The 9,845-nt window shown below is 33.0% G+C and overlaps 1 protein-coding gene across 11 annotated transcripts; it reads left to right on the top strand.

The window, feature by feature from the left end:
* Positions 1 to 2,591: 2,591 nt before the first annotated feature.
* On the top strand, positions 2,592 to 7,254 carry LOC142505382 (uncharacterized). 11 transcript variants are annotated; one of them, XM_075618355.1, is made up of 6 exons: positions 2,592 to 2,865; positions 3,507 to 3,704; positions 3,795 to 4,339; positions 4,791 to 4,991; positions 6,076 to 6,271; positions 6,826 to 7,254. In XM_075618355.1, exons 1-6 carry the CDS (start codon positions 2,787 to 2,789, stop codon positions 7,008 to 7,010), a joined length of 1,404 nt encoding a protein of 467 aa, XP_075474470.1. In that variant the 5' UTR covers positions 2,592 to 2,786; the 3' UTR covers positions 7,011 to 7,254. The 11 variants fall into 11 exon arrangements, with proteins under 11 accessions (XP_075474470.1, XP_075474464.1, XP_075474465.1 ...); XM_075618349.1 differs by having other exon boundaries at positions 3,507 to 4,339; XM_075618350.1 differs by having other exon boundaries at positions 3,549 to 4,339.
* The last annotated feature ends 2,591 nt before the right edge of the window (positions 7,255 to 9,845 follow it).

Raw genomic sequence — 9,845 nt, forward strand, 5'->3', positions numbered from 1 at the left:
ATTGAGAAAATCTGTAGCATCAATATTGTTCATTTCTATCTCACCAACATATTGATCATTTCCAGAGAAATCATTCATAAAATCAGCAAACGATCACTTCGTTAAGTGAAGTTGGTCTCTTTTTCTTTCCCCTTTATCGATTCTTTATAGAGCTTGCAAAGTTGCTCAGTGGCTCGACAAATACGAGACCAATGTCCTGGAGTGCCGCATCTGAAACAAGAACTTTCAAATCTTTTCGAGTGATTTTCATTAACACTCATGTTCTCATGATGCCTTTTCTGTGGATGGTTCGTGACGCCTTTTTGAGATGAGTTATAAAAATAACTATCTCTATTGTTTTCAAAACCACGGCCTCGACCACGACCACGACCAATTCCACGTCCACGTCCACGACCTCGACCTCGACCTCGACCAAAACCTTGTCTCTGGATTTGATTTTGGTTTCCAGGTTTAAATTCATTTTTACTCACAGCATTTACTTATGGAAATGCTGTTGATCCAGTGGGTCGGGACTGATGATTTCTCATTAATAGCTCATTGTTCTTTTCCGCCACAAGAAGACAAGCGATGAGTTCAGAATATCTCGCAAATCCACGCACTCTATATTGTTGCTGTAAAGTTATATTTGATGCGTGAAACGTGGAAAAATGTTTTTTCAAGCATTTCCGATTTTGTAACCTCATGTCCACAAAATTTTAGCTGCGAGATTATTCGATACATCGCTGAATTATAATCACTGACTTTCTTAAAATCTTGGAATCTTAACATATTCCATTCATCACGGGCGGTCGGAAGTATAACTTCCCTTATATGTTCAAATCTTTCTTTCAATCCTTTCCATAGAGCCATGAGATCTTTTTCGATGAGATATTCACATTTTAAACCTTCATCGAGATGTCGACGCAAAAATATTATAGCTTTTGCTTTTTCTTGTGATGAAGATATACCATTTTCTTTAATGGTCTCGCTTAGATCCAATGACTCAAGATGCATTTCTATATTGAGAGTCTATGGCATATATTTTTTTCCGTGATGTCGAGCGCAAAAAATTCGAGCTTTGTCAAATTTGACATGGTGGTACTAAAAAATTACGATGCATTTTATTAGTTAATGAATATTGCAATACAAAGTAATGGATAAATAACAAGTACAAGCATTTGTAAAAATAAAGAAAACACACGAGGAGGATATTCTCCGATAAATAAAAGACTCATGAGTATGATAACCAAAATAATTAAAAATAACCTTGAGAAAGTCATCTTCCTTTTACTTCGAAAATTTGATGAAGAATAATTTTTAGAGAATAGGAGAAAGTTGGAGTGATTGAAAGAGTTTGTGAGATCATATTTATAGGGCAAAAACTAGCCGTTTTATTACCGTTTATGACCGTTGGTGTACAAAAAATAAATGTATGTATTTGTATAATTTTATGGTAATAATATGGTGTATATAATATTAGTCATGTTTAAATAATTATGTATATCATATCACATTATTATAATGAAGTGTCATAAGTTATTTTGTTTAAAAACCTTATAGGCTTTTATACTTGTCGTATCCCTTACCGGGAGTGTGGGATGTCGTCTTAACATCCTCCCAGGATTTATAACAAGTTTTTGAAAAATTTATTTTTATTATTTCTAATAATAACATTATATTATATATTAAATATATACACAATAAATAAATAACAGTAAAATAAATATTATTACTTTTGTTACCTTTTTCTTCTGTTTGGAGCTTGGAAAAGTATGGAGGACTTTTAGAGCTTCGTGCTGATAACGTGTTGTGAAAAGTAAAAATTTATGTTAAAAAGTAAAAATCTCAAACTCTCAAAATTTACCAAACTACACACTTTATAATATTTTTCTCTCTACTCAATTGTGAATTTCTTCATAAATGGTGATGCTATTTATAGAATTTCTTTACAAATAAATCCAAAAATAAAATACATCATTACCTACATCATCACACACTAATTTTCAATATTTGCAACTCTTATTTTCAACATTCAAATATTCAATACACACATTTTAAATATTATTTTTCAACATTTTGAAGTTTTTTTAATGTATAAATATTATTTAATTATATATTAAATAAAAAATGATTATTTGTAAATACGTTACATGATTATATATAATTATTTATTTGAAATTGTTAAAAAAATTCAACCATCTAGAAGAAGACTGAGGTGGAAGTGGGTCACTGATCTCTCCATTTACAATATTGTTATTTTTCAATCTCTAGTGAACACCGAAATCCTTTTTAGTTTCTCATAACGATTTTTTTAACTCTTGATTTATTATTTTATCATGTAATATTTTTTATATAATCTTATAATTATAATTTTTTAAAATCATATATAAAAAAACCCACTGACTAATATCTGTGTGCGCGCGCGTATGTGTATATATATATATATATATATTGATCATAACACTTTCGCAATAAATTTTTAAAGCATTTTCTTAAAAATATATTTTTAAAAAATGAATTTTAACCATCAATATGGATATAATTTATCAATTATTGCTTTTAAATATTTAATTGTTTTTGCTTCTAAAGAATTATTTTTTCACTTTCCAAAAACAGGAAAAAGGAAAATTGAGGTTCATAGTTTATGCTTTATCCTCCGAGTCCAGCAATAAACGTGTCGTTTCAGCCAAAAAGAAAATCCCTTTTTCTTCACTCAAATTACGACACAATTAGGCGATCTCCTCCTCAATTTTTTATTGATTAATTTTTTGCAGTGTGTTTGGCAACATGGAATTGGAGGGAATTTAATGGGATTTGGAATTACAAATACCATTTTAATGTGTGGTAAAATGGGATTGATAATTGACGGGAATCCTTGCAAAATTGGTAGGATTTCGTAGAATTTCATGAGATTGTAGTTTTATCTCCGTAAACCCTAAATTGAATTGATTGAATTCTGCGATTACGTATTGACAGCAATTGTTCCGGTAACTAACTCTTTCTTCCTCGCCGCTTTCTTATTTTATCTAAAAATTTAGAATTTGGTCGTTTTGTAATTTGTAAAGGGAGCAGATTGTTTGATTTTTTTCCAGCTGCTTGTGTTTATTTCTGCTGATGTTATTTTTAGTTTGCTGGCTCAATTATGCAGCTGCAGTTGTTTTTTTAAAAAATGTTTCATGACACTTCACTCTATGCTGTCACAACTAACTTAGCTCTTTGATTGCAGTTGCTTTGAAAATGTGTAATATCAGATTCTTGGTTTCATGAGCGATTTGCTTAGAATTGTTATTTTTGCCTCGGTAGCAATTTTGTTTCTGTAGATGTGCATTTACAACACTCGACTTGCTTTCTTACATTAGTTTCCATGTTTAACTTTATTAGAAGTACTAGTTTTGCTGGACTCTTTGGCTTTTGGTTATTTAGATGATATGCGAGAAATCTTGATGTAATGGCTTATTTTGTTTTCCTATTTCCCTTTTCTTTAGTGCATCGTTATTGTTTATAGGCTGGTTCGTAATTTATGGCAGCATCGAATGGGAAAGTCATGTACTCTTCTATTTCGAATGTAGAAAGGGGAAATAAAAAATTCACATTTGTAGATGACTTTGATGATGATCCCTGGTCTGCTGCGCCTGAAGGGCCAAACATGGAGGGCTTGAGTCAAAGAGTATCATATCCATTGCCACTAGGTTCTGATGATTTTATGGATGAGGGGTATGACTCTGGTGAGGATAGATACACCCTTGTGCGTCACAGTGGCCCCCCTGAGGTGAACCTAAGGAATGTATTGAATGGGATGTTTGCTATCCTGACAGGGCGTAATAAAGACTATTCCAATCTCAGCAACAGCTCAAATGTTTCGTTTCTCGGATCTTCAAATAATGGAGAGACATTCTTGCACCCTTCAGTTTACATACCAAGTGCTCCCCCACTTCTTGAACAGAATGCTTTTGATTGTAATTCTTACAAAGAAATTTTAGAAGCCGAACCACCTGAATGGCTTCCAGACAGTTCCACAACAGTTTGTATGCAGTGCAATACTCCATTTACGGCTTTGACTAGAGGAAGACACCATTGTCGCTTTTGTGGACGTATCTTTTGTAGAGCGTGCTCAAAAGGCAGGTGCTTATTACCAGCTAAGTTTAGGGAGAGGAGTCCACAGAGGGTGTGTGACACCTGCTACGATAGGCTTGATCCATTGCAGGGTGTTTTAATCAACACCATTAGCAACGCTGTACAGGTTGCAAAGCATGATGTATCGGATTGGACTTGCTCAAGAGGATGGATTAACCTTCCACTGGGTTTGTCCATGGAGCATGAAATATATAAGTCGGCAAATACATTGAGGAGCTTTTGCCAGGTTCAGTTCCTATGCTTTTACATACTTTCTCGTAAGTTAATGGCTGTATTAATTTACAGACAAACCTCGATCTACCAATTGTTGCAACCACATTATGTTCTAATACAAAATCCATGGGATAGAATAATCTAAGGATTAAGAACCTACCAAAAAGATTTAAATTAAGAAATATAGTTGAAAATGATAAATAAATAAAGAAAATTATTATGATAGAACCCTTGAACAGATCAGGATTTTCCTCAAAAGCAGTAGCTGTTGTTGAAACTTCCCCTAGCATCAGTAGAGTCCTGAAAGATGATAAAAATAATAGCATGCTCTCAAATCCAAAATAAACTCTAACCTACCCTAAGGTGGCTTTCAAAACCCTAATGGACCTGCATTTGGGCCGAAAAAATTTACTGTTTATTAGTGACCATCCGTATAAATTGAAATCAAAGTGTATATTGCACAGACTGCTAGATTGAACCCTGAGAAGTCAATTCCTGCCGCTGTTTTAAGAGGAGCCAGAGGTTTAGCTATCCTAACAGTTGCAAAAGCTGGAGTGCTACTTGCATACAAATTTGGAACAGGATTAGTTGTCGCTAGGAGGTCAGATGGGTCGTGGTCTGCACCATCTGCTGTGCTTTCTGTTGGTTTAGGATGGGGTGCCCAGGTATTAACAAAAGTTGTCTGCACGTTTGTGTAGCTTCTTTTGGTTTTATGGGTTCTTGTACACCTTTTAATCTAGATAACAGGACCAAACGTCAGGAACAGTCTTATGGTGGTTATTATTGAAATAAGAAATATCTTACGTGAAAAATTCGATTAAATCTGAACAGTCTTTTTCTCAAATGCCGCTTCAGTAATAATTGAATAGGGTAAAGAGGATTTGGATGCATGAGTTATGGCATTGTTCTCGGTAATTGTGACTTAGAGGGTGTTTTGTTCAGCTTATAAGATATTCAGAACAACTTATAAGTTGTTTGAGAGCTTATAAGTTCTTAAAAGTTGTTTGGTAAATATTTTAAAAATGAACTTATAAATAGTTGAAATAAGCTATTTGACATTAAAAAAATTTGGGGTACCTCAACTTATTTAAAAAGATATTATTTGAATAACTTTGAAAGGCCGAATTATCCTTATTAATTTTATCGTGTCTCAAATATACTCTCATATGATATATCCAGCAAATTAACTTTAAACTATAATAAATATTATATTATATAATTATCATTATAATCATTAATATTAGCTATAATTATAAAATGATAATTATAATAATTACATATAATTGTTATTATAATTTTTATATAACAGTAATAATTTGATTTGACTTTTTTTTATAATAATAATATTATTTTAGAAAAATAACTATTACTTTATTTTTGTAATATCATGTCCTTTTTGGTAATTATTATAGAAAAAAACTTATAATACAAAATCTATCAACAACTTAAGTTTCGTTGTCTTATTTTATACAAACACTTTAACAACTTTTTTGACATCACTGCTTATAAGCTCATAAAACAACTTATAAAATATAAAAGCTTATAAGATGTTTAAATAAATTTAGTCAAACATCCTCTTACTCCAGCTCTTTCATTATGATATCCTACTAATTTGCATTTATCATTTATTAAAACTTGATCAGTTGCTAGTATGCCAGAATGGACTTCTGTTTTTGAAGTGAATGGCTGTTCATTTGGATATGGAAGTTGTGTCGCCTCTAGTTACTACGGACTTTTATGTGATTACAGGTTGGGGGTGAACTCGTGGATTTCATTATTGTCCTACGTGACCATGACGCTGTGAAAACATTTTGTAGTCGCGTGCATTTTTCTCTTGGTGCTGGTTGCAGTGCTGCAGCTGGACCGATAGGGAGAGTTTTAGAAGCAGATCTGCGAGCTGGAGATAAAGGTTCTGGCATGTGCTACACATATAGTTGTAGTAAAGGTACAATGTTCTTGATTATACTCTTGTGGATTTTTCAAATAGCTGAATGTCAAAATCATGGTGTTTTTTTTTTCTTAAACTGAATTTATGTTGCTACTCTCATTCAGAGCGATGATTCCTGGTGAAGGATAGAACAAATAATAACCTATCTTTTGTTGATTAACAAGTAAAAGCCATTGCATGCAACTCTTTTAAGAATTAATAGTGTCGTGAGGGAATTTTGGATCAGAAGCATGATATTTTATGACATTGCTAGCATATTTTGATGACTGGTGGTTGTACACCGCAACTTGATGATTGGTCTCTTGCTTTCTTGTCCTTTTAATTTTCCTTTTTGTATTCCAATAATGAATAACACTGGAAACTGGCATATTCATGTACTAATTTATTTTCGGATTAGTAGATGTTCAAACCTTTTCACTAAATTATCAGTGCAACCATTATTTGTGGAACATTAATTTCTACCTAAATCTTCAGTCTATTGGCGAGTTCTCAACTCTTTCAGAGAAAAAACAGTTGAAAGAATTCACGTGTATTTGGTGTGGGTATATCAGGTGCTTTTGTGGGTGTCTCACTTGAAGGGAACATTGTTGCCACAAAAATGGATACAAATCTTCGCTTCTACGGTGATCCATATCTCACTACTGCTGATATCCTACTTGGGACAGTGGACAGACCAAGGGCCGCTGAACCATTATATGCTTCTCTTAGCGACCTTTACTCTAAATTGCAATGCTAGTTCCATCTGCTTATTCAAATATGCAACCTTTATAAGGTGAGAACTTGGTAAAAATATCGTGCAATTATACCTGTGTGCGTGTGTTGAATCTCACTTTCTTTGCAACTATTGTGAATATTGTTGTTATTCCCCTGTGATATTCCTAAAGGTTAGCTACAGGGTAAAGGTTCAAATACTTGTATATATATAAGAAATGATATATTTGTGTTTCATGAAATTATCAAAGAAGAAGTTCTACTGTCTATCTGCAGGAACCAATTTGCTAAGTTGTGCACTATTATTTGTTTTCTAGTACTTGTGTAAGAAATTAAGGAAAAAAATATTTTTTAATGAAACTGTTTGGGAAAATTATTCTGTGCAATAATTTATTGAGAATAAAATGTGAATTCGGAATTATTTTTTGAGGGAGGAGCTTTTTCCTACACCTGAAAAAATCTAAACCCGAGAAACTCGACCAGACGTCTACCTCTACCAGAATCATTGTACAATCAATTCTAAATTCTTTGATTGTATAGATTAGTGATAAAATTTGGCTCAATTTTTTTCTAGGTTCTTATCTACCAGATAAAGCTAAAAAAATTCAATTCAAGGCTAAAATATTTTTTATTTCCAATTTTATTGGAAATATCTAAATTTGCACTATATAACATAAATAAATTAATATGCGACTTACCTTGCGCTGTCTTGAGCACACTGGGAATCTGTCATTACCCTTTCGTATCTTCTACCAAATAAAATCTCTTTGGAAAGCTATATTCGAATTCTAATTCTTCATATTTTAAAAATCAATGGCAAAAATTTGTGTGAGACGGTCTCATCGGTCGTATTTTTGAGACGCATCTTTTATTTGAATCATCTACGAAAAAGTATTATTTTTTATGTTAAAAATATTATTTTTTATTGTGAATATCGGTAGGGTTCACCTATCTCACATATAAAGATTCGTGAGACCGTCTCACAAGAGACCTACTCAAAATCAACATGTAAAAATATTTTTTTTGTAGGCTTAACATCTTCCCCATCCCCCTTTTAGTTCTTCTTGTCTTTCAGTTTCTATACAACAACAATTAAGCAGTTTTGTCTCACTAACGAGGTCGATAATTTTTCTGAGAAGTTGAGTTAATAAAGATATAATGAAATATTCGTAGTTAAAAGAATTGAAGAATCTACCATCGACGATACATAAAGGTGCATTTGGACGAAAGAATTTGATGAATTTGGATTTCAAAATTTTAATCTACATACACTGAACATACTTTGATGATTTTTGAATATATGGATTTGAAATTCTTTGGTTTTCATTTTTAGTTGATTTTTTTTTATTAATTGACAATGGATTTTAAATTCATAGTTCGTCGAGTCATTTGAGATCTATTTATTCTTGCTGATTCTTTATCCAAGCGCAATCACATTTAATCCCAAAATGATTAATCTGATGGATCTTGTAATCACAAATATTTCTATAAAAATTATTCTATATATATTTTATAATAATCCAATATTTAAAATTAGTTATTTATAAATATTAATTACACACACACACACACACACACACACACATATATATATACAGACACTAATAGTTAATTTTCCACGATATTGTGAAATTTCAAAATAGCATTTCATGACATTTTACTTGTATTTTTTTTCAAAACTGGCCAAGATTTTATAGACTTTAAAATATTCCAAAATTTCAACATTTTGGGGAAAAACTTATATTAATTTTTTTATGACTTGCAAAACCTAGAAGCACTATCTTTCGATACACACACCGGATAAACTCTTGGACTATAACAATATCATGCAAATCATATTAATCAAATAAATGATACCTAATTTTATTATTATTAAATACCAGATTTTGACTAGACCTAATCACGGGCCGGTCCGGGTCTGGTCCTATCGCGGACCTGGCTTCAGGCATCCTCGGTGCCCAAAAAATGCTTCTACTACATTGATTTCTCCTAAGCGATACAAGAAACGATTTCGAAAAGCAATGTCTGCTTATTTTCTAATGGTGCCAGATCAGTGGTCTTCCACGACGATACCGGACAATGACTCTCATTCAGACCTAGCTGAAGAAAACATACATTAAAAGGTGCCTGATACCCCCATGACGATACGGGTCATGGATCGACCCGGTATATTAAGTGGATAGTCCAGAGGCATCTTTCTCTTAGCCCGGGCCTTTTCTTTTCCCAAGTAGACAATAACCAGGACTCTCATGAAAGCACTCGGGCACCTTATTACTCGGGCAACCTCGAGAATCGCACCACACTCGAGTGTAATTGATACAGGCTGTCTAATCTGTCAGAACAACTTGGAGTTGGAATGTTATAAAAGTCATCAGAAGCTATAGTATGGGCATCCGACTAAACATATTTAGTAGGTGGCGTTGGAAACGAGGTACCTACCCATTTTTTTACTATAAATAGCAGGTATTAATGTCATTTATAGATTCTAAAATCTTTGAACTCTCAAGTACTTACTTATTTTCTCTCAAATATTGCTTGTGTTCATCTGAAAACCTGCTGATTTTAGTATCGGAGTGGCTAAGCCGGACACCCCTCCGGCGCCCATTCACGACTTCTTTTCATTATTTGCAGGTGCTATTACAGCCATTATCTTCACTCAAATTCCTAAACACTAAAAATTATTGATTTGATCCAATTGAGCACGGGATCATGCTCATCTATTTCATCATGATTACATCAGTGCCTACATAATCATAGCACTTTCATTTGAACCCTAGTACGCCCAGTAAGTGTCGGTGGGCTACTTTTTTTACCAGGAAAATTTCTGTAAATGCATAGATGCCAAAATGTCTCCGATATC

Source organism: Primulina tabacum, chromosome 10 (assembly GCF_025594145.1).
Source record: "Primulina tabacum isolate GXHZ01 chromosome 10, ASM2559414v2, whole genome shotgun sequence".
Lineage (NCBI taxonomy): Eukaryota > Viridiplantae > Streptophyta > Magnoliopsida > Lamiales > Gesneriaceae > Primulina > Primulina tabacum.

What these genes read in the sequence shown, in the direction of transcription:
- LOC142505382 (XM_075618349.1), top strand. Translation starts at nt 2,787, where the DNA reads ATGGGATTTGGAATTACAAATACCATTTTAATGTGTGGTAAAATGGGA. An exon ending in GTTTAGGATGGGGTGCCCAG is followed by an intron (nt 4,992 to 6,075) that starts GTATTAACAAAA and finishes ATGTGATTACAG; the next exon opens with GTTGGGGGTGAACTCGTGGA. An exon ending in CACATATAGTTGTAGTAAAG is followed by an intron (nt 6,272 to 6,825) that starts GTACAATGTTCT and finishes TGGGTATATCAG; the next exon opens with GTGCTTTTGTGGGTGTCTCA.